At 42.2% G+C, this 25,047-nt stretch overlaps 1 protein-coding gene and 1 long non-coding RNA gene across 8 annotated transcripts; one reads left to right on the top strand and one right to left on the bottom strand.

Moving 5' to 3' along the window:
• INPP1 (inositol polyphosphate-1-phosphatase) lies at positions 1-25,047 on the bottom strand. Of its 7 annotated transcripts, none has more exons than XM_053665133.1 (7): positions 24,138-25,047; positions 12,913-13,165; positions 10,334-10,599; positions 7,964-8,024; positions 5,140-5,340; positions 2,236-2,410; positions 1-751 (listed from the first exon to the last, which is right to left on the bottom strand). In XM_053665133.1, the coding sequence occupies exons 3-7, from the start codon at positions 10,535-10,537 to the stop codon at positions 184-186; spliced, it is 1,209 nt and encodes a 402-aa protein (XP_053521108.1). In that variant the 5' UTR covers positions 10,538-10,599; positions 12,913-13,165; positions 24,138-25,047; the 3' UTR covers positions 1-183. The 7 variants fall into 7 exon arrangements, with proteins under 7 accessions (XP_053521108.1, XP_053521111.1, XP_053521112.1 ...); XM_053665136.1 differs by having other exon boundaries at positions 13,063-13,165; XM_053665137.1 differs by having other exon boundaries at positions 13,109-13,165.
• Positions 692-5,139, top strand: LOC128627405 (uncharacterized). The gene is made up of 3 exons (XR_008391601.1): positions 692-780; positions 4,257-4,422; positions 5,071-5,139. It is a non-coding gene; the product is annotated as an uncharacterized LOC128627405 (long non-coding RNA).

Below are 25,047 nucleotides of genomic sequence, written 5' to 3'. Positions count from 1 at the left end.
TATTGTTGCATGAATGTCGTTTATTTATTGAAATAAACATTATTATGAACACATAATGGAAAAATACTCCTCAAAAGAGGAAGGTGAACACTGACCATCAATAGGACAAAGCTATCTTCAAATGACAGAGATGTCGGGCAGTTTCACAGTTTGGTTTATAATTACACTGAGGAAAAGGTTCATCTATGTGTGTGTATCCGCAGGTGCAAGGTTTTCGATGAAGAGGCTCAGGAATGTCTCCAGCTGCTTGCGTGATCTGTATGCAATTAGTCCTCCCCTGTTGGCCCAGCGATCCACTCCATTAGTATTTTCATTTTCCACGTGGTACACCAACTGTGGCAAATCAAGCCCCGTTTCCAGATTTCTATCCAAGCATTCTTTGAAGCCTACCATTCCCCCGCCCATGGCCCTGAGTATGGCATGAGCAGCACAAGAGTCCCATTTGAACGTGGTATCTTCTGAAAAGATGTAAAAGTCCACAAAGCCTTGGACAACACACAGGCTCTTGTAACCAGCCCCAGCTGCCCGGAATATGCTGTCTCCACATACACGTGACAATGCAGCTTTGACGGCCTCCTTTTCACTTGTACTAATGACAGCTGAAAAATGGTGAGAGAGTTCAGCCGAGGAGCTGGTGTTTTCAGTCAGTTGGCTGCGAGGTTCACTGCTGTTTCTTCGAGAGATGGGAGGCTGATGTGAATGGATGTTGGTCCCCATGTAAGAAAGGCCCCAGTAGCACTGTCCTTTCCACCTGCGGAACAGAACTTTCAGTTTGCGGAGGTAGGTTATCACATTTGTTTATCATTATTCATATTGCTTCCAACTTCATGATATGAAAAAATATTTAATGTAACAAATCTCAGTGCCCTTAAGCCTAGACTTAGACATCAAGTAGCTAATTCATTTCTAAAAGTTACTTTGCATGCAGCTGTCTGTGCAGTTGCAGATGGGGATGCTTTCACTGTTACAGCACCATCACATCATCCAGGGTGATGCTAAAGTATCTGTGGGCTTTCTGGGCCTCTAGGAACACAGCACAATTTCATGGCTGCTTTTGGCATTTTAAGTTTCCTAAGGAAAAAGATGAACAGATAGATAATCTGTTTTTTCAATCTGCAAGTCGTTCACAATCCTCATAAGTTTTTTTTTCACCTGGTAACTCCTTTTCATTGTCTTATTCACAAGCTCCACTTCGGTTTTAACACGAAGAAAGATGGACTAATTTTTGGCAACAAATGTAATAATGGCACCTGTCATTTCTCAATATCAAATTTACTATGCATGTTTAGTAACTTACTCTATTTACAGAGGAGGAAGCTGAGGCTTAGAGAATATAAGAATCTAAGTATTACTCCAGGATCTGTGCCACTATTTTGTCAACTAATTCTAGGCTATGACTCTGTCGGCATCCAGTCCCAATTCTCTTTAATTTCTTAATGACCTTTTAAAGATAACACACACTTTCAGTTTGGAAGAAGGCAGGGGGAGAGCGAAAATGTCAAAATCCCAGAGGCATAGTTTATGACTGTTAAAGAACAGACAATTCTTAGCTGCCCAAAGTAACTCAGAGTTCAGTAAAAAATAAGTAGTCCTATACAAATAAAATGGTAAGACCTATGTCAGTGAAAACTCCGAAACCACAGGAGCACAGCTGCTGGCTTCCACCTGGACCCTGCCATGCCCTGGAGTCAATCCCAAAGCACAGACCGTGGGGTCGGAGGCCACTGGCCACCCTCCGCTCGAGTCCCCGGAAGGGTGACAAGGGAGGAGGCTGGCACATTTATAAGGGCAGCACCCAACAGTCAGGTTCTAATTTTCACATTTTGTTTTGAATTTCTCCTAAAATTGTGTACAAGTTCCACTGGCTGTGTAGTGATAGCAATTTTCTTACTCCAAATGTATTAGAATACAGTGTTACCACTGCTGTAGTAGTCTGGTTTTGAATGGGTTCTAGGAATGGAACAGGATTGCTACATTCCAGCAAAACATTGATTTCTCTGAGATACTATTTCTTTTAAAAGTTCCTACCAGCATGCACTTAGTTCCAAATAAAATTATGCCAATAGAATGAGGCCAAAGAAAAGAACTTTAACTCAAACATGCAGACTTTTAGTAGGAACACTCCCCAGATACCAGGTCAGAGGAATGTCACGTGGAGTGGTAATCCCGACACGAAGCAAGGCTGAGGCTGTAAACCCTAGAAACCGCCAGATTCCTAAAGGGTTCGTCTTTTACCTGAGGGTGTCTGGGTCGCGCGATACGAAAGGTTGGTTGATGACTCCCATCAGGGGCACGCCTGTCTGTATGTCGTAGACACCAATTAAAATGGTGACACACTGAAGGCCACTGGGGAAGATTCCTTGGTTGGATTCAGTGTCAGCAGAACCCTTTATATACTGGTAAGTCGAATCTGCAAATGAAACAAATTTGTTTGGATTCGGGTAACGACTATTGAGAAAATAGTGACTATATCTTTAAACTCTGTCCTACATAATTTCCTTCTAATTTACTAACTGATGTGGTCTGAATGTTTGTGCCCCCCCCAAAAAAAATTCTAACCCCCCCAAAGGGCTGGTGTCAGTCAGTGGGGCCTTTGCTAGTGCTTCGTCATGAAGGTGAACCCTCATGAAAGGCTCAGCGCCCATACAGGAGGCTCCAGGGAGGTCCCTGGGGCCCCCTCCCTCCGGGTGAGGACCTGGCGAGGTGCTGGGTGTGAACCAGAAACTCAGCACTCCCCTACCCGTGGTGGCACCTTGATCTTGGATTCCTGCCTTCAGAGCTGTGAGGAACACATTCCTGTTGTTTACAGACTACCTAGTCTGTGGCATTTTGTCATAGCAGCCTGAATGGACTAAGACAGTCACTGTTTGTTTTTTACCTTTGGGTGTCACTTGTTATTTGACCTCTTGTACTCTACTTTAAAGCTACTTGTGTTTGATTTTCCTGATTATACGGGACTTGAAGGGACGGGACAGGTCTATGGTTCCCGTGGCATCCAGCATAGCACTGTGAATATAATAAGCACTCAAATACTCATCATGTTGAAGGCATTTAAAAGCGAATAGTGCAGGCCCTGGCTGGTGTAGCTCAGTGGATTGAGTGCAGGCCTGCGAACCAGACAGTCATGGTTCGATTCCCAGTCAGGGCACATACTGGGGTTGCAGGCTAGTTCCCTGCAGGCTAGTTCCCAGCAGGGGATGCACGAAGGCAACCATACACTGATGTTTCTCTCCCTCTCTCCTTCCTTTCCCCTCTAAAGATAAACAAATAAAATCTTTAAAAAAAAAAGCAAATAGCGCAGGACAACTGGTGAGATGTTTAGAGCTCTTGGTAATCATGGGACAAGCCCAATGTGGATGAAGAAACCTCCTTACAGGAATCTGGCTGGGATGAAAGTACATTTTTCTTTGTGGTCACTCAGATTAGGAGGAAAGAGACAACCATGGCAGCACAAAAGGAAAAAAATTAATGGGGCTCATGTGAAAAAGAAGCTGAGGAGCTAGGTTTCTTTGAAGAGATGGTGGGTGCCAGCAGGTGACTGCCAGCACTGAGCGAGGTAATGCCCAGTGAAGGGTGTGCTGGGCAGAAGGTGGGGGGGGCTAGCTCACAGTCAGTTCAGGATGGAACCGAGGAAGGGGAGGTCCCTGTCCTCGGAAATTTTAACTAGTGCTGAGGCTTTAAGTGAAAAAAAAAATTGGGAAAGAGTCTTAGTCAGCATTTATAACCTATTGGCTGAATGTTCTAGTGGCTTGGCCAAAAAGTTCATGTAGTTTTTTTCCATATGGTGGCTGTTTTAACACTTAGTTGTCTTTAACTTCATTTGAAACAATTCTGTTAGATTGATTGTATTGTGACAGCTGTCACATCAGTGTGCATTTTAAAAACAAAATTGGTGAATTTTTGTGCCATTTTAATATTTAAGATGGAAGAAGATACACAACATTTTTGGTATATTATGCTGTGTTATTTCCAGATGTAAAAACACAATGGAAACACAAAAAGAGATTTGTGCAGTGTATGGAGAAGGTGCTGTGACTGATCAAACCTGTCAAAAGTAGTTTGCAAAGTTTCTTAGTACTACTGACACTTTGGCCAAATGATTCTTTGCTGTGGGGCTGTCTTACACATTGGGAGAGGCTTTGCAGCACCCTGGCCTCTATCCATTAGAAGCCAATAGCAGGAGATAGTTGACATACTCAAAATACCCAAATCAATAAAGTTATTGTTGAAAATGAAAAATGTCTTTTATTTTACAGAAAAAAACTGAACAGACTTTTTGGCCAACCCGGTGTCGTTCCTCATGACTGAAGGCCTTTCTCTGACACCGTGTGAGGGGCTCACAGCACAGTGGGGCGGGCGGAGGAGTTTGCTGCCCAGCACAGCAAATGATGCCTGTCGTACTGGACCGAACACGCCCAGCAGGTGGGAAGGAAAAAAAAGGAACTTTCAAAAATTGATACCTAGGGCACTGTATTTACAGATCTTTGAGATGAGGCCTACACTTCTAAAGTCATGAGCTTCAGATTTTGGTTCTATCACAATCGTGACCAAAAAGAATAAGCAATGGGCGGAGTTTATGTAGGGCTTGCAAACAACTGCTCACGAATCTCTTGAGCTGTGCTTTGTTTGGCCTGTACGGTGGTTTTGATTGCTTGTTTAATTGAACCAGTAGGCAGTGCTTAAAAAATGGAGTGATCTCACTTAATAATCTGAATTTTAGTTTCTCTTTGAAAAATCGGAAGATCTGGCGTGTGCTCCCCTATGGCAGATATCTGCTAAAGTGGAGTGCTCTTTAACTGGCGTGTCTGCTCAGTCAGGTACGGCTGCTGTCACGTCCTTCTCCTCTCAGAGTTAGCAGTCTGGCCCCTGAAGCCTTTGAGAGATGAGTTCATTCGACTCTGTATGTGGCACAGATGCCACAAACACACAAGTCAGTTATATGTTACAGATACACGGCTGTGTATAACAGCACCTCATAACACACACACCTCTTAATTTACCATTTTAAATGCTTAAAATTTTTTAAACTTTCAGGAGAGTTAAACTACACTCAATTTTTATTTTTCTAAGCTTCCCCACCCTAAAAGGAGTATTGCTAAGAACAAATTAATAAAAGCGAACACACTGTCCTCTACTCACCTATGGGATCCACCCAGATTCCCAAAATGTCCTGTGGGATGGTGATCTCTATTGAATCCAGAGTTGGGTCGGTGAGGGCGACATCCTGATGAACGACCTTGGCCAGTGCTTCAGATGCCGACTTGTTGCCATTCAGGACCTTGCCGAGAAGTTCTACCGTTTCTTCCTCTGTTGGACACAGTCTCAAGGTAATCTTTTCTCCTAGAGTAGAGACAAACTAAAAGTCATTAATTCAAGAGTTGCGGGGGAGAGAGAAACACGGGGTTCAGGGAGGGTGCAACAGCCGCGCACTTAGATTGAGTGGGAGCAGCCTGTCCATATCAGGGGCTCCTAACCTGGCTAACTGCCAGGGTCACGCTGGGCTGGGGGGTCATAAAGTCACAGATGCCTACTGGTCACCTGTGCCCATAATGTGAATAGTGAGGGATGGCTTCCAGGAATCAAAACTTCTCCCCAGGAAAATGCCTGCAGGAGCATATGTATACTGTTTCGTATGCAGCTGGAGGGGCCTCATGGACCAGTTAAGGACCCCTGAATCCTGAGTCCTTGTGACTTTGTAATATATATATGGGACCTGGTTGTGTTTGAATATGTTATTGCAAAGAATGGTGCTTTTGTTAGCACTTCAAAATGCTTCTACCCTCTTCTATGATGCTGTTTTTAATGAAAAATGTTTATGCTCAGTGAAGTGTAAGATGAAGTATACTAATCTTTAAATGTAGTAGAACTATATGACTGAATGACATACATAGAACAGCTCTCCTCTGTGAAACACTAGAAATCAGAACGTAAGCCCAGCTGCTTCTCTTAGTGAAACCACAATTTACCAAGTTCAGGTGCTTTGCCATCACTTTAAACACGCTTCTTAGCCCCTTGGTTCACGTGGTTTCCAGCTCCCAACAAAAGTGAGGAAAGAGGCTGGCCAAAATAGGCCAATTAATAGCAACAAAAATCGACAGCAATGGAGAACATAAACTTTTAAATATTAAGGAACTATGGCACTTCGGGGCTTTTTAGGAATATAGACAAACACGCCTAGCTGCCTGAGGCATTCCAAGGACCAGTAGCGTCTGCACCGCCTGGGAGCTGGAATTTAGAACTTCATACAAGTTGGTGGCTATAGAACAGTCGGGATGTAAAGTGCTGTGTGGGGAACGGGGTGAATTTTACTTCCGTAACCGTGCGTGGTGCTGGGTGGGCACGGGGGAGTATCAGGGAAACGCTTGGTGAAGCACATGATTGTCGAAGCACTTCCTCCTACAACCTGACACCTGACACTAACGTAGAAGGATACTGAGTGTAGATTATAATTGAAAGATAAAATTTAGAGTTCTTTTAAAAATAAGACAGAAATTTAGAACGCCCGGCCGTGTTCCAGACCCACAAAATCCCGAGGTGACTGACCTAACCATTAAAGTTTGGGAAGCACAGTATAAGTCTGTTACAGCGAAGCAACCAGAAACACTCGCTTAAACTCAGTCCAGTTAAATTCAAATTAAATTCGAGTATATAAGTTGAGGAATAATAATACTGATCATTGCCACTTACTAAGCAGCTACTGGGGCTCAGTAAAGTCTTGGGATCATTCAGAGGAGCAAGTCATCTCACATCACGCCTTTGCTTAAAATTCTCCAGTGAATTTGCATCGCGTTTGAAAAAAACCCAAACTTTTTCCTACAACCTTCCATGATCTATTCCTGTCTCACCCGACAGCCCTTCCCCTTCTCCACATTTCAGCCCCCCGAACATGCTAAGCCCATCATCTCCTGCAGTTCTCAGGAAAATGTATGTGGAATGCCTTTTTGCCCCTATAATTCTAGGTAAGTAAAATATTAAAATACAGTAACTGTTTATGAAGTAGTCACACATGGAACTCTAAGTGTAGGGTTTGTTACAGATTAGTCACAGGTTTGTGTTTTAACCTTCAGAAATTTAAATGGGATTTTCCTGCCTTCTGTGCGTCACAGAACTAATTGCAGCTTACACAGCCCATGCAGAGACACAAATTTTTTCCAGGGTTAATCTAGAAATTAGTTTTTCCTTCATAAATGTGCCCCTAGATGTTTAACTTTGTGTCACAGGATTAGTGTTTAAAGTTCACAATTTTAATCTCCCACCATGAAGCAAACAAAAAGCTCAAACTAAAAATAATTTATTTCTCTGAAAGGAATCAGATGGTGATTCTGATATTTTTTCTCTATACCACAGGGAACGTGGAGGTCCTTCAAAGGAGAATCTGGCACACTGGAAACCAATTAAATAAGGCTTAAAACCTGGTGTTAAAAGGATCATTTTTATTTAGTCCAGCTCCTTTTTGAGAGGTTAGAGAACAGGGAGAAGTGACGCGATTTGCTCACGATCACACGGGATTTAGGAGCAAGGCATCCTCTGTATTCTCAGCCAAGTGCACGACTCCCCAGCAGGGCCACAGGCGGGGTCCAACCTCAGACCCGGAACTGTCTGCACAGCTGTGCAGATGTGCATCTTCCTGGGGCATCTATAACTTCCATTAGGTTCCCAAAGGACTGTACAAGTTTTCGAAAGGTTAAATCATACATTATTTAAATACTACAGATTTATGTCTAAAATAATATGTGTGGCTTTGTTAAGTAACTCTAAGATACCACATTTCCCTAAGTTAAATGGCCTGGTATTCTGAGGTCATTCTGAAGTATTCTGAATAAAGTCTAACATTCAAATATTAATATATTGTCATTTACATAAAAGGTTTCCAAACATCCATTGATTTTATAATGTAAATTGAAAATTAAAATAGAAAATGTTAAATTAAGTTACAAAAATACATTAAGATTCGTATACTTACCCAAATCATTAGTAAACTCATTGGATTCTTCTCCAAAAATTTTTTCTCCCAAACCTGGAAACTGAATAATTCAGAGCATGACAACAAACCAAAACAATAAAAAAATAAAACCTATTTACATGTTCAATTCTGAATAGATTTCCATTTTGTATTTCAAATTACAGTAAGTAGCACAATTAGATCTGAAATTTAGGACTTTACAATTGCAGAAATCAATCTAAGCATAAAAGAATGAGGTCAGCTTGGTTCAGTACTTAGTTTTTTAGTGTTTTCCTGCTCCTTTGCCCTTACAAAAAGTCCAAGTCATGGGAGAAGTCTGGTTTGTCCTCAGAAGTCCTTATGTCCTTTTGAGTTTGCAGAAGTATTTCTGGCAACTCCTATCTACTTAAGGAATGTTTTCAAAGGAAATATTTTAATTGTTCCTTTTAAACAGCACACTAGTGGCTTATACAATTTAATATTATTCATCAAGTATATAAAATTATTACTTGAGACTAGATAGAAAGGATTAGCAAATAACATTACATTTTTGTTTTCAGTTTTCAGGTGTGTTTTCTGCACCTGTTGGAAGTATCATTCACCTTCAGGGTAGGAAGGTGATGTAGCAAAAAAGCAGAGGGAAATATTTTATTGAGCAATAATGTATGCATCAATATAGGATGAAAAAGTCTTCTTCTCTTTGTATAACCAGAAAGCTTTCACATATATTTTGCTTCTGACTTTCTCTATAGTTTTGCTTCCGACTTTCTCTATAGTAAAGATAATTTTTCTCAAAATATGTGCTGAATTATAATATGTGTGATGTTCTCAGAGAACAAAGGAAGGAGATGCTTTAAATATTTGAACTCAGTAATTCACAGGTGGCCAAGAGCTTTAATAATGCCTGCAACCCCTTGTTATTTGTTCAGTTTTGAAGAACAGTGCAAGTCAGTAAGGGCTGAGACCCAGTTCCCAGGCCTGCTTCTGTCAGTCATGAAACAAGGGTATTTCATATAGCCAAAACTGAACGTCATCTATTTGTTCATAAGTCCTGGCATGTTCCTCATTGACTGAGCAATCGCCTGGACTTGTTATAGTGCTCTGGGCCAAGTATTAGCCCATAAAAACTAATGTTGATGCATTTCTCATCCAGTTGCTCAACGGTCCCTTGCAACCAACTCTCTTGATCACTATCACAATAAACTTGCTTCATTTAGTATACTGTAGCCAGATAATATAGAGCATGAAAAAGTATGCTTGGTAGAGATTTCAAAGGGTCATTTATTCTCTCTTCTTGCCTGTGGTCGAGTATCTACTTAAATGATTTTAAATTATTCCCAATATTTTGAGAATTTCATAAAATACTATTCCAATATTTTATAGTACCTTTTGTCATGAAGTTCTATCCTCCTAAATCAAAAGTATATACCTGTAATTAGTAGATCATATAAAAGGCCATATAGTGTTGCAAAAAGTACAGACTCTGGAGTCAGGTGGCCTGTGTTCAAAACTGGCCCTGCCATTCATTTGCTGTGTAACCTCAGGCAAGTTGCTTAACCTCTCTGTGCCAGTCTTTTTTCACCCCATCAATTAACATAACATTTTATTCTTCATGCAATTGTTATGAGTTAAAAAGTTATAATAAGCTTTTAGAACAGTGCCTCACACATACTAAGCATTTATAAGCATCTTATTAGTGTAATTGTTCATTAAACTATTTATGAATACAGGGTTCTCCCAATCAGCTTAAGGTATCTAGAATCACAATTGTTATTTGTTATAAACCAACGATTCTACTAACATAAAGGGGGAGTTTAAGTCTACAAGCCCATAACCAATGCAACAATTAGATACATGAATATGTCAAAAAGATGGGACTTAATACATCAACATTTTTAAAAAGCTATGAAATAACTTTCAGTGATAAAATAATAGTTGTCATGACTATTGAAATAAATATGTGCCGTGCACATACATGCACACAGAAGGAAAACACTTGAACAATATATCCCAAAACGTAGCTGTGGTTTTCTCTAGTGGTGAGAAAAAGAGGATTCTTACAGTTGCTGATATTCCACAGAATGTGTACTATTTATTAAAAAGAAGCTTAGTATAAAGTTCTATTCTAAAATGTTTCTTTCTAGCTAATAGACTTCTGAGTGATTTTTATTTCATTATTTGCTTTTATGTATTTTTCAATTTTTCTGCATTGAATATTTTAGTATATTGTAGTCAAAGCAAGGGGTGGGGGGAACTGTTGTTTGCTTACTCAAATCCAAGGTGCTTGTATTCTGAAGCGGGAGGGGGGAAGAAAAGACATGCTATTCTAACAGAGAACAGAAACCACAAGGGCAAATATTTTGTAATTACCTTGGCTGTGACCTTTCTTACCTTGTTCTCCATGTTCTGTTTTATAACTTCCTGTACCAGTACATCAGCCAGGGTCTTGAAATCAACTGTGAACTTCTTGTTCTTTTCTCCTTCTTTCTTTTCTTCTATCAGCAGCTGGAAGAGGGCTTCCTGCTGCCTGCATGCCCGGGCAATGTTGGCAGCTTTCTCAGACACGCAGAGCAGCTCCCGGAGGATCTCTGACATTTCTGAGCCTTGCTTTTCAGTGGCAGCCGTGGGTGGAATCAGCACCTACCCTCTGCTGTCAGCTGGAAAAATACAAGAATGTGAATGAGAAGGCAGTTCAGAGAGTGATGTCAGTCGGCCTGGTCAGCGTGGCTGCGTGGCTTGTGCGCAGAGTGGGGCAGAAGTGGGCTTCCAGCTGTGCAAAGGGACAACAGTGCAGTAACTGATGAATAGCACGGAACTGTTCCGTGCACTCACAACTGTGCACCTACTTTTGCCCCACCCTGTATATCACAGTCACATCCTCAGTGTGGAAGAGCAGATACCATCTAAAATTTGAAACAAAACATTTATAGTCTCAAAAACCCATTAAGCAAAGAATTGGCTTCTAGGTGTTCATATTTATAAAACCCTGGACGGACAGGTGAACACACAAGCATGACGTTAAAAGGAAAGTCAAATTCTTGTAATGACCTTAGAATGATCACAGGAGCTTTGCAGTGCTCTTCCTTTCACCCTGTGGGGGAGGTTGGAGAGCATTTATCCTTTGAGTTCTGGGGCAACTTCCTAAATGCTAAGCACTGTAAGCCCTGCAGTGTTCCGCAAAACTGAGGCAACTCTTGGCCTCGCAACCCAAGCAATCTCCCAGGCACCTTCCCCGCCCCATGAAAAAGCCCCACTGTCTGTGCTGCACTTTTAGTCAGAAAAAGTTTAAGTAATAAAGTGAAGTGTCACCTGCAGTTTGTTGGGATTTAAGGAGTTCTGGCTTCTAAGAGAGATGCTATCACACCTTGATATCCTGTTGGGTAATTAGGAGAGAAACAGTTCAATAGTAGCCGAACTACTATTTTTCAATAGTAGTTACATTTTCTTGAAAGCTTTAATAATTGCTCTTCATTACTGTGAGAATTATGTTGGGGATTATCGGTCCTGTCTTAAAGTCAAGAAAACGAGAGTTTAGGGAGGTTAAGTAACTTCTGGTTTACACAAGAACACAGGCTCAGCAGCCGCCCATGTTCTTTATTATCATAACAAACACTAAACTTTTTAAAAACTTCCCTTCAGAGATATTACAAGGCTGAGAACTAGTACCACATAAAGCAGTCGATGCAATGAAGTTAATTGTGAATTGTCATAGCTGGTTTAAATTAAACTAGTTGCTATAAAAATATGCTATTTTCTTGAAATGATGGGTCAATCGCCATGAAAAAATATGTCCAACCTCAATAGTAATAAAAGGAAAGTGAATACAGCCATGAGACACCCTCGTTCTCTATTAAACAGACAAGGCTGTTTTGAAGCTGGCATTTATTCTTGGAAAAGGTGTGGGAAGCTATTGCCGATCTCTGCTAATGGGTGTGCCCACCCGTGGGTTTCCAGAGGGCGATTTGAGAAAAATGTGTCAGGTTCCCTAGAGATGTCGCTACCTTTGTAGCCAGCAACTCCAGTCCTGCCTTAATTTCCATTAAGAAAGTCAGAGTTGAGTTAAAATATTTCTGTGCAAGAAGCCTTAATATGCAAAGGGTCACTGGTTTGATTCCCAGTCAGGGCACATGCCTGGGTTGCAGGCCAGGTGCCCAGTAGGGGACACATGAGAGGCAACTACACATTGATGTTTCTCTCCCACTCTTTCTCCTTCCCTTCCCCTCTCTCTAAAAATAAATAAATAAAATATTTTTTAAAAAGAAGCATTAATATTATTTACAATAGCAAAATGTTGAAAATAATATTCCACATTGGTGAAATGTAAGATAGACTACTATGTGGTCATTAAACTCATGTTTTTGAAGAATATTTAATATGAAAATATGTTAGTGCTATAATGTTAAGTGGAAAAACAACCTGTGAATATAATATATATATATATATATATATATATATATATATATACCTCTTAACAGAATGCACAAGTCCCAAGAATATTTTATATTATTCACTAATGTTGATAATTTTGACTTTTGTTTTGAGATTATTTAAAGTAGAGGGAAAAGAATCAATGAGCTAACAGTTACCTTAATAGCTTATTTTAAAAACAGCATGAAGATTTTAAGAAGTCTAATTTGAAAGTTTTCTAGATAAACACTATCAGTATTATCTATTTTACTCAACTTTGTTAAAACCAATGAATTTTTCCCTAAAAGAAACACCACTGGGTCACCCGAGGAACTCTCTACAGCGCCCTCAGGACAACAGGGGAGGGACTCACACAGCTCCCAGCTGCAGGGGCCACCCCGCCCATTCTCGCACCTGGCAGCTTGACCCCTGGGAAAGAAAGCCAGCTTTGCCCTGCAGTCCTTGGTGCAACCAAGCACACCAGGGCTTGGTCATGTGGCACCTTGTCACATGACCCAACAATTAGTGGTGAGGGAAACGGGTTTTTATTGACAGATTCCAACCTGGGGTGGGGGCTGAGAGCACTCCTGCTAGGAGCCCTGCTCCCCCTTGAGAACCAGCACTTCCCTTGCTCCCCAAAAGGCTACAAGCCAAAACCACGCCTAGATGCTCCCCATCTCCTTATCTGTTCTTCAGCTGGTCCCATAACAGACCTCCATCCCCTCTGGAATGTGCACTTGTGGGTTTCAGGGTCGCCACCTCTTTCAGCAGCTGTCTCCTTCAGGGTCTGGGGTACCTTGTTCTCAGCCTCCTGTACTGGGTCAGGAAAACATGTACACGTTACGCTGGATCATGGTGGGGTCCAGGGAGGCACGTGTCCGATGAGCGCGGCTTCTTGCGTCCCTCAGAGACGCAGAAGAAGGTCCTCTCTCAGTGCAGACAGCACGGCTTCTCCTCGTGGAGGACTCTCTCCCTCACACACCGGACCTCACGGCAGAGTGGACCCCTTCTCTTTCAGCCCATCCTCATTTTAAATGCTTGGCCCAGAACTTCTATGTGACCTTATATCTGGCCTCTCCTATGACGTGCCATTTTTGCCAGTTCCCTTATATCTTTTACCTTCTTTTGGCCACCAACTTTAATCAGGGCAAGAGTTTCCAGTGACTTCTGAGGTAGGCATATGCCCCCCTGCCTCTAGGGCAGGAGCTATATAAGCTCTCCCCTCCCCAGGTCACCAGTCCCCAGATGCTCTCAGAGTAACATACACCTTTCACCTTGGGAGCAGACCTCTTCCTTCTGTCCAGGCACAGCTGTTGCTTTGCCGTAGTTATGCAAAGTATCCTGACCACTGTATCATCCCCACTGCCCCTTCCTCCAATCCAGGTTGTGGGTTTTTTTCTCCTATTTTCAGGAAACCCCCACTCTGTACCCTGTTACACTGGTACACAGATTTTAGGAATTTGTTGTAATATGAATCAGGGTTTTCAGTTCCAGAGTAATCCCAGAGTTCGACCTTAATCACGCTTTGTTCGGACACTAGGCAACAATATTATACTTAGTCAGCTTCCTGCCAGACTGCCCAGTGTCAGTTTGAGACTAAGCTTTCTCCAGCCATGCTATGGGAACCTCGTCCTGTAAGAACCCAGCACTTCTTCAGCTAGTTACCTTTCTCTGGGTCCCAGCGCCATTAAAAAAATTGTTTATAGCTATTAGCATCCAGATGCAAAGCTTTCTAATTAATTTGCCTAGTTAGCCTGCTACTTTTTGACTAAGTGGACCATTTTCTCCGAACAAAGCTAACCACCATTCTTTGCACTCCTCTGTAAGCTGTTCTGTTATCCTGTGTATCCCTCCATCTGTCCTCAGCTCAATTGACTCAGGCAAACCAGAACCCTGCGGGGAGTAGTGAGCCATTCACCCTGGCCTTGTATGGTGCAACTTGAGGTTGTCTACAGAGAAACTGAGGACTACATCAAGTACAGAATTTCTTCAGGCTTAGCAGCAGCTCTTATTAACACTTGTGGAAATTATCTTTTAGATGATATTTAAAAGATTTTATTTATTATTTTTAGAGGGGGGAGAGAGAGAGGGAAAGAAACATCAGTGAGAGACAGAAACATCAGTCGGTTGCCTGTCTTAAGTGCCCCATCTGGGGACTGACCCTGCAAGCCAGGCATGTGCCCGGACCAGGAATCAAACCAGCGACCTTTCACTTTGTGGAATGGTGCCCAACCAACTGAGCCACATCAGTCAGGGCCTTTTAGGTGATTTTTAAAAGCAATCTTACACCTCATTATTGACCTAAATTTTATTCAAACACCTCAAATACCTTAGAATGAAAATTATTAGGAACTCATGATTAGTAGGTTATGACATTTACCATAATTTAATAGCTTTGAATACAAAAGAATTCCTTTTGATTAGTATTTTTTAATGAGTGTACTAAGAACTCCCCATATCAGAATGAATTACCCAATGTGCCTACTTAAAAGACAGATTCCTGGGCCCCATTCCTTAGTGAATCAATTTCAGGACACAAGGCCCAGAAATCCGTATTTTTGTCAGCCTGTAGATGATGCTAAACAGAAATTTAATAGCCACTGTTCTTCAGGTTGCTTATTCTAATCAAACACTCCACTGGCAGTTTTGCGGCAGTCAGGAGTGTGGCACCCGGTGGCAGATGTCTCGGTGAAACCATGTAGGTCCGGTGGTTCTGCTATCACTTATCTATGTGTAGAAACAGGACCAAGTTAAAATAAGATCTAACACTTATTAGGTACTTACTATATCCTTCTAAGAACATTACCTATATTAACCCATTTAACTCTCACGCAACGCTATGAAAAAGGCACTAATCTCTCCATTTCATAAAAAGACTAATCTTTTTATGAAAGGAAGTTATATGATTTGCACAGGAGGTTATATGATTTGCACAGGAGGTTATATGATTTGCCCAAAATCGCACAGCTAGGCAGTGGCTGCGACAAGATTCAAGCCCAGGCAAGCTGGCAGAAGCCTGCTCTATTGGCCAATATTCAGGCTAATAAAATTATTTCATAAATTACTAGCAGTTAACTAAGGAAAGAAGTGAGTAATTATTGGATAAGTAATCATAAACTTACTATTATAAGGTACATTGTACGGCAGAGAGAAGAGAACACACACCTAATAGCTGTTACTAGTTTGACTATTAGGAACCACTATTTAGTGGACACCTTATTTCCTTCTCTCAGAAGAACCTGGGCCCCAGCTGATCCTCAGCCCTACTGCAAACCATCTTTGCCGGACAGTAAAGGCTCATCCACCCTCTTCTACTGATGCCTCACAGGCTGTCCAGGCAGCAGTGGTGAGGGAGGGGCCCAGCTCAGGCTGAATTTCTAATTCCTATTTTATTAGTTCCTAGAACTGCCATAACAAAATACCACCAAATGGGGAGCTTAAACAGCAGAAATTCAAGTCTCACAGATCTGGAGGCCAGAAGTTTAGGACCAGGGTGTGGGTAGGTTTTCGTTTCTCCTCGTTGGCTTGCAGATGGTCCCTTCCTTTTTGTCCTAACTGGCCTTTCCTCTTTGCGTTCACATCCCTGTATCCCTCCCTCTTCTTATAAACACACCAGTCGGGTTGGATCAGGGCTCTCTCATGTGGCCACTTTTAGCCTTAATTGCTTCCTTAAAGGCCCCAGCCCCAAATACAGTCACATTCTCAAGTATTGAGGGGTAGGCTCAATACTTCACCATACAAATTCTAGGGAATACACCTCTCCTAACAGAGAGACCTGATAATCTTAGCAAATGCTAACACAACCCGCTCCTTTGTCTTTTTTCCAGAGAAACAGTAAAAATGCAGTAGGGCTCTTTTTCTCACTCATGCGGTCAACAAGTTTAACTGGGAGGCAATCTTTCCCACGTGGAATTATTTAACAGCCAAAGCATTAAATATCCCACAAACATTGAAGCAAGCTCTCCTAAACCTTACTTTGTACCAATGTATTCTAAATCACAGGTGAGCAGAGTAGGTTTAAAGAAGTTATATTCCTCACTATCTCGGACCAAAATGTGTATCTATCACAATGTCAGATATAAAGTCTCTTTAGTGTTTGTGGGATTTTCAGATTCAGTTGGAGAAATATTTACTAAGTTGAAGAAGGTCAGTTAAAAACGAGGAGGAAAGGCCCTTAAGACTTCCTGGAAGCCCAAATCTCTCTACAAAGATAAAACTCTTTTAATTCCTGAGCATTTCATCCTCTTATCGGGACACCAGAAGTTTAAAAACCACATCTGAACAATTTATACATACTTTAGATGTGATGAACAGTAGAGTGGGAAAGATATAGGTTTGGGAATCGGATAAACCTGGGTTCAAAACCTGGCTCTGCCATTGACTAGCTGTGTGGCATCGGGTAATTTACTTCCCCTCTCTGAGCCTCTTTCCTCATCTGTAATACGAAGGCAGCACGTACCGTGCAGAAACATTGAGAAGATCAAATGAGATCTTTCTGGAAAAGGACCCAGCACACAGCCTTGCATGTCGCAGATAACAAATGACACGTATGACTATTAAACACGACTTCACAGAAACCCCAGTCACGTGTTCTTATTTGAGAAAACAAGAGGCAGCAACTTTATATGGGTCACTGAAATCTTTTTTGAATATTTACTAGTCTATTAAATCCAAAAGGCTGGGACCTAATTGCGATTCTCGGAACGACCCAGAATAAAGTTCCTCTATGCCGGCCAGATCTGATTACTTCGTTTCTGGGCGTCTGGGTGGAAACTTGGCTCCTGGAGGCTGCGAGACTGCAATGGCTTCATGGCGGGCCACCTGTGGATGGCTCTGGAAGGCCCTTAAGGGGATATTTTGTCAAGAAATTTTGTGGAGATTCTAGGGCCAGAGGTGGTGTGGGAAGAGCCTGGTTGTTCCAGAAGCTGGCCGTGCCCTTTCGTTGTTCACAGCCACAAGTGTGACAGCACAGATAGCGCCCTCACCAAATTAGGGCTGCTCTCTAATGAATAGGCAAGTGGGTCAAAGCATTTCCGCTCACATTCCCTTCTTCCTGAAGATAATCCACTGCTTCTACAGAGCCCACATTTTTGCCATTTAAACAGTGACTCCTCCCCCGCCCTCCACTATTCACATCCTGAATTCAGTCTTTCACTCATTCTCTAAGGCAGGGGTGTCAAACTCATTTTCACCAGGGCCCACATCAGCCTTGCGATTACCTTCAAAGGGCCGAGTGTAATTTTAGGACTGTATAAATATAACTACTCCTTAACAGTGAGAGTTCGGCGCTACCGTTGGGTAGAAACAAGGTGCCAGGCTGGGTAAAACAAGGTGGAGGGCCAGATTCGGCCCGTGGGCCTTGTGTTTGCCACCTGTGCTCTAAGGAGTGGCCATTTGAAGCTACTGTATGGTGGCACTGCCTGACCTCACTGTTGAGGGAAAAGGCAGGACTTCCAGGAAACACCTGGGTGTTTGGCAAGAAGGTGTTTGTGGTGACCTCTCTCCAGGGGGTGCAGCTGTCCTGGAGTCTCAGGTGGGCACACGTGAGGGGCAGGCCCAAGGCTCCATTTAGCTCGAATTGCCATTGCAGGGCAAACACAGACCTTGGTCTCCTTCCCTATTGCTCCAGTACTTAGGGCTGCTTTAGGACAGTGGTCCCCAGCCTTTTTAGCACCAGGGACTAGTTTTGTGGGAGGCAGGCTCAGATGGTAATGTGAGTGATGGGGTGTGGGATGAAGCTTCATTCTCTTGCCTGCCACGCACCTGCTGTGCAGCCCAGTTCCTAACAGGTCCTGGGACTAGTACTGGTTCATGGCCCGGGGGGTTGGGGACCCCTGCTTTAGGGAGTAGTTTAATGAATGCAGACTGCCAAGCTGAAGGGGAGGGGAACATAAGTGGGCACATATAATGTATGTTGGGGGCTCAATCTGTTCAACTTCTGGAGCAACCAGGGATGAATGAAGTGCAAGTGGTAACAGTAGCTTCCCACAATATCAACCTGAGATGCTTATCTGCTCACCTGGTTACCTAGGCCAGACGGAAATTGTATCATAAGCATTACTGGGGACTTACAAATACTATCTTTTAGTTCATTGGAAACAAAATTGCCCTTCTAATATATAAGCTTTGTTCAGCCTTCAGATATTTGACTGTCCAACATTTCCCAGAATCCATTAAATAGTACAGTATGGGACTGCCTGTACCTTTCTGGTGTTACTTTCCTTTGATCTGTGTGATATTGCTGTCATCATTCCATAGCCTCTGATTAAAGTTAGCACTTTAGTAGCTGATTTCCCACTATCTGTCCATTTACTCTCATGCTCGGTAGAGATCATTCATTTGCACATGCTCTTCCTTCTGGTTGAATGGCCTGCCTTCTGCTTTCTCTACCTAATGTCTACTTACCTTCTCAGAATCGGTTCAAGGGCAAGAAACTTGAACAGATATTTCATAGGAATATCTGTTTAAGGATGTTTAAACAGCCAATAAACATATGGAAAGATAGTCTGCCTCATTAGTAATCAGGAAAATGCAACTTGAAATCACAACAGGATACCACTGCATATTCAGTGAAATAGCTAGAATTAAAGACTGAACATTTTAAGTTTGGGTAAGGATACACTGCTGATGTGAATAAAATTGGTACAACCATTTTGGAAAACTATTTGTAATTTGTTGAATAGAAGCAAAACCTATGATCCAGCAATTTCCCTTGTAGCTATATACCTGACAGAAATTGATTCACATATGCATTAAGAAACAAGTGCAGGATATTTATGAGCAGTGTGATTTGCAGTGATCTACCATTAGAAATAAACCAAATAACCATCAATAATAAAATGGAATTAACTGTGGCATATTCATAAGAAAATACTATACAGCAGTGAAAATGAAACAATTCCTGCTATAGGTGACAACATGGACAAAACTTACACACAAAAATACTGTTGAGTAAAAGAAATGTGCTGTGCAATTTAACTTATTTGATGCTCAGAAGGAGGGAAAACTAACTGAAGGTGTTAGGAGTCACAGTGGTTGGTACCCTGGGAAAAGAAGTCAAGGCTACTGATGGGGAATAGGAAGGGGGTTTAGGCACTGATGATACAGGGTGGGGCAAAAGGAGGTTTACAATTGTGCATATGGAAAATAAATAATACAACAATAAACCCCATTTCGCACACTCACAACTGTAAACCTTCTTTTGCACCACTGTGTCTTCTGGATCTGAATGATGGTTACATGGGTAGGTTGACTGTAAACTCTTCAAGCCATATACATTTAGGACTTGCGTACTTTTCTGTACATATTTGTAATTCAATAATTTTTTTTTAAAGAGAGCATTTGTGTGTGTGCACGTGCTTGCACGCGTGAAGAGTCCATTCATCCATTCAGCAGCTGGCTCCCCCGGGGGCCATTCCTGACCCTTCTTCACCCTGGGCGAATCGAGGCAGGCCAGGTCTCTACCCCAGCTCTCCAACACAGTCCACATTAGTTTGCTTATTTATGTTCTGTCTGGCAAGAGGTTTAAATGTGTGTGGGTTCTCAAGACTCTTAGCACATACCTTGGAGGTGTTCAAACTTGGCTAATGAATTTCCTCTTAGCTTTGTAAATACAGAATTCATCCTCATCATATTATTTATCATACTTGGATTTTATCAGCATTACCCAGGTGATGTTAAGCATGTGGCCCCATATTTATTTATATAAAAGTCTATATATATTATGCAGATGACTAGCAACTGAATCACATTTTTTTAAAAGCACAATTCAGATTCTGAAATTATGCTGTGTCATCTAGGGGTGACCTATCTTTTTTAAAAAAAGATTTTATTTATTTATGTTCAGAAAATGTGGAAGAAAGGGAGAAAGAGTGGGAGAGAAACATCGATCACTGCCTCTTGCACACCCCTAAACTGGGTACTTGGCCTGCAACCCAGGCATGCACCCTGACTGGGAGTTGAACCGATGACCCTTTGGTTCACAGGCTGGCATTCAACCCACCAAGCCATAACAGCCAGGGTTAGAGGTGGCCTATCTTGACAAGATTAATTTAGTTGATTAAAATATAAAGTTTACTTTAGTTTTGTTAATAAGGACATTAAATATGAAATATGTAAATCCACTCAATCCACCCATTTAATCTTAACATTCCTCTATCCCCCCTTCCTAACACTCAAATAGTGTTGACATATATGCAGTTTCTAAGCTGATCAGGCTACCTCACCCTAACTCTGTTAAGGCTACTAACAGACCACATTAGCCCACATTTTTGCTCACCGACGCTGCGCAGAGAAATAGACTACAAAGATGTCTTCTGTCCTCACAGGCTGCTCTGGTCGATTATTAATGCAAGTTTATGCTAAAGAAGCGTTTTCCAAATTAATGAGATCAAGAATTAATTGGAATGCTTGTTAAAGACATCATTTTTTTTTTTTTTACTTTTTCCCTGGAGATATTGATTTAGTAGATCTGGGTTGAAAAACAGGGAGTGTCTTCAGAAATTTTAAGGAACTGCAGGTACAAGAGTCAGCTGTCTCTCATTGGTTTACTTAGGAGCAGAACAGGGAACCATATAGATACTGCAGCTAAGAATGCTGGCCACGGTCAGCTAAGGGTCAATTTATATCGTCATTTTCGTAGCAAAAATTAAGTGCTGGAGAAAGGTAAGTTGAATACATAATAAGAATTCTGCACTAGCATAATACTTGTACAAGGTACATATTTCAAAGACTTCCCAGAACCCATTTGAAAGTTGTGAAAAAGTATTCCATTTAAAAATACTTTTAAGTCCTGGCTGGTATGGCTCGGTGGGTTGGGCATCATCCTGCAGACTGAAAGGTCGCAGGTTTGATTCCTGGTCAGGGCACACACCTAGGTTGTGGGCCAGGTCCCCAGTTGGGGGTGTGTGAGAGGCAACCAATCGATGTTTCTCTTGCACATGGATGCTTCTCTCCCTCTCTTTCTTCCTCCCTTCCCCTCTCTCTAAAAAATAAATAAAATCTTAAAAAATAAAAATATACTTTTAAAATTTGATAGTGACACTTTTTACCCTTTTCTCCATTGTTAGTAACATATTCATTAAATGGAAACACTTTATTTAGATAGTTTTCTATCTGCTATGCTCCAATTATATGCTTAAACGTTAGTATGCTAAGAGATGTTTGTAGAACAACCATGGTATCAGAAATGAATCCCAAAATCACATATAATAATTAAAAAAAAGATTCAGCATAACCTCTTAACTGTAAGAAAGAATATTGTTAAAAATACAAATTTAGTATAATTCGAAGCAGAAAGAAAAGACACGGATGTGTGGCTTGTAAAAAGACTCTTTCACATTGAATATTGTTTATAGTTTGATCACTGTTAACCAGGTTCTAGAGTGTTGTTAGTCCTCAAGTCCATTTTGAAATTTTTTAAATAGAAAATATACAGGAATGCTAACAGATTATGTCAGGTATTCATTCCAGCAACAGTTATTTTTCCACTTGTGTTTGGCAGTGTTGCCTTTTTTGTTTATGTTGGTCTGTTCTTTTAAAATGTTATTATTTTGGCCTACATTAAGTTTTTTTCCCCATCCTCACCCAAGGACATGCTCATTGATTTTAGAGAGGGGAAAAGAGGGAGAGAAACATCAATGTGAGAGAGAAACATCGATGGTCACCTCTTGCAAACACCCCCACTGGGTATCAAACCACAACCCAGGAATGTGCCCTGACTGGGAATTGAGTCCGTGACCTTTCGGTTTATGAGATGACGCTCCAACCAACTGAGCCACACCAGCCCGGACAAGTATCCTCATTCCCTTAGAAATTTTGAATCAGGAAACTCCCAAGCTGCAGCCTGGGGGTCTTTTTATGCTGCTATTATCTACCACCAGGTGAAGTTTAAAATCATGAGAGGGAAGCAAATACTGTCAACTCTGCTTTTATTTTTAAATTCTAAACCAAAAATTAAACAAATCAAAAGAGAGTTTTATTAGCTTCATCACAAAATTCAAAATACAACATGGTGCAAAAGTAGGCTTACACTTGTATGGAAAATAAAACAATACATAATAAATGTTGTTTTATGTACTCATATCTGTAAACCTACTTTTGCCCCACCCTGTGTTGTAACAAAAACATTTGTAAAGATACATATCCAGAAAAGGTTCTCATGTAGACCACCCTCATCTTTAATAAAAGAAGAAGGTATATATTTTTATTAATCACTTTATATAACGTAGTTATCTTTTAGGCAATTTATCTACAAGGTGAAATTAAATAAGACATTTTCTAATTGTTATCAGAGCAGAAATACTATAAAGGGGGAAATACATGTATAATAAATAAGTTTATAAGGCCTTTTCCCCAAAGGCCTTATATGTCAAATAAGGCATATTCTTTTTTATTTTTCAGGACTACCCCAAGTATAGCTTTAATTCAATCTGTAATAAGATATTTTACATTAAATGACATGAGACTGAGCTGCAATTTCCAAGCAAGTGGTGGTTTAGCCCAAAAGCTTGAGAAGAAATGGAGGCTTATTCTCTGCAAGAAGTAAAGCATAACTTTATATAATCCTCTTCATGACTAAGAACTAACTTCAAGGGTAGTATATAAAAACTGAGAAAAGCTTAAAAGTAAAGTAGGTTCCAAATAAGAAAAAAAACAAATATTTGCATTGAAAAAATAAACTCTCCCATTGCCTTTACTTTCCCCTGATAGTCCCTATTTTAAAAAGTAAAAATGAGGTCACCATCACTTCAGTGGCTTATTTTCATCATTAGACTATTGTCACCCTGAGCAAGGCTGATCCTTATCAATGTCTTTGGTTTCAAAGCTAGGCATCACAAGAAGGGGGTCAAAAATGTTTTATTCAACATATGGGATGCACTTAAGTGGAACATCCATACAGCCTTAACCCAGGGTCCTTCTGAAGTGAAATGTCTTCACACAGTGGGCAGACGCCTGGTTATTCACCTTTGAAACTAGCTTTAACGCCCTGGCCAGGTAGCTCAGTTGGTTAGACTGTGGGTGTCCAGATGCCCATGTTGGGGTTCCAGCTCCTGTCAGGGCATGTGAGCGAATCAACCACTGATGCATAAATCAGTGGAGCAACAAATTGATCTGTCTCTGCCTCACTCTCTCTCAAATCAATTAAAATAAAATAAGCTTTAAAAACTGGAAATCTCTAAAATATACTCCTTGGTTGTTTATATGTATTCCACATGGATATATTGAATAAACTAGGGACTTTCCTACTCTTTGTATCTAACAGTGTACATGATTGGGCCCAACCCACGTTACCTATTTTCTCCCACCTACTACTCCGGCCACACCGTTATGCACATCTCACAAAACCGCCTTTCATAATGCAGAGAATTAAAAGCAGGGAGGTACAGACTTTTCTAAGTATAGTCCCATCGTGCTTATTTTACACCCATCTAATGGTCTAGTGGGTCAGTAGCAGCAGCCTAGAGCTCTGAACACTGAGAAGCATCTTCCAAAGCAAAACCCAGGGGCGCTTGACAGCTACGCCATCTACCTGTTGAATCTGAGCCACTGCGCTCGACAACTGTCAGATCAGCTTCGATCTAGAAACTCTAATGATCAATTAAAAAAAACAAAGTGTTTCGCGACCCCTTCTTCCCACTGGCTACTCCTTTCGGGTTGATGCCGCAGAGCCCAGGGAGCCGCAGGACCCGCGATCTCCTCCGCCCGGCGGCAGCGTGGGGGCAGCGGACCGAGGTCATCACAGGCCGGGCGGAGAGGCGAGCAGCCCTCCGGACCCGGATTTACTCACCTGCGGTCCGGGAGGCGATCGGAAGGTGCAGTTCGCCTGCACCCGGGAGCAGACCCCAAGAGGAGGGAGCGGCGGCGCCGGGGCGAGGGAGCGCGGGGAGGAAACCTGTTCACTAAGCCGCGGATGCGGAGCCCTGAAGGCTGCAGCCTTTCCCTCTAGAAACGGAAGAGGCGGGGGAGGAGGAGGAGGGAAATGCGGAGAAAGAGGAGGTGACCTGGCGGGAGGACAGCGGAGGGGCGCCAGGCGTCTGGCCGCGGGCGAGGGGCAGGGAGCGCGGCGCAGGGCGAGGCCCTGCCTCTGCCTCGCGGGGCCCTGACGCGCCCTCGGCCTCCAGCGGGCGCCTCCCGGGGCCGCTGCGGGGAACCGCTGGTGGCGCCCGAGTCTCCCCGGCGGCGAGGGCATCCGCGCCCGCAGGAGCCAGGGGTCTGCGACGTCACAAGTGGAGCAGGATGATTCAGAGGGCAGGGCCAGGAAGAAAAGGGCTCTGCGGTCACTTAATCCACCGAATCCCCCGTTTCTTTGTTCTCGTAGCTGCCCATAAATTCAGTTTTAAAAATCCTCCATTCTTCGGTGCTCTTTGCGGGGGCGGGGTATGGGTTTGAAAGAGAGTTGACCGCCGTGAAGATGGACTTCCTGCCCGAGGCAACCAGGTCCCACTGTTCTAACAGAAATGTCAAGTGTGCCTGTTGTTCCTCAAACACAGCAGTGTCCCCTGGGTGCTTGCCTTACAGGGTGTGGGCCTAGTGCCACCTAGACAGTAAGTGGGCCATTGGTAGGAACTCCTCTGCAACCCTGTAAATGGTGGTATCCAGTATCCTTAAAGGTGGCTTTAAACGGTGAGTGAGGCTGGGAATGAGGGACGATACGGCGGGTGGGGAGCAGCAGAAATTTTTAAAAGGCCACGGAAGTT

Source organism: Artibeus jamaicensis, unplaced genomic scaffold (genome assembly GCF_021234435.1).
Source record: "Artibeus jamaicensis isolate MK-2021 breed Jamaican fruit bat unplaced genomic scaffold, CSHL_Jam_final contig_391, whole genome shotgun sequence".
Taxonomy (NCBI): Eukaryota; Metazoa; Chordata; class Mammalia; order Chiroptera; family Phyllostomidae; genus Artibeus; species Artibeus jamaicensis.
Note: the sequence above shows the minus strand (reverse complement) of the source record. Positions and strands in the feature narration are given on the sequence as shown.

Excerpts from the sequence above, each read along its gene's own strand:
- INPP1 (XM_053665133.1), bottom strand. The coding sequence starts at position 10,537 with ATGTCAGAGATCCTCCGGGAGCTGCTCTGCGTGTCTGAGAAAGCTGCC. Across the intron at positions 5,341-7,963 it reads TGAGTTTACTAATGATTTGG|GAGAAAAGATTACCTTGAGA; the intron begins GTAAGTATACGA and ends TCTCTACTCTAG. Across the intron at positions 2,411-5,139 it reads AATCTGGGTGGATCCCATAG|ATTCGACTTACCAGTATATA; the intron begins GTGAGTAGAGGA and ends TTTCATTTGCAG.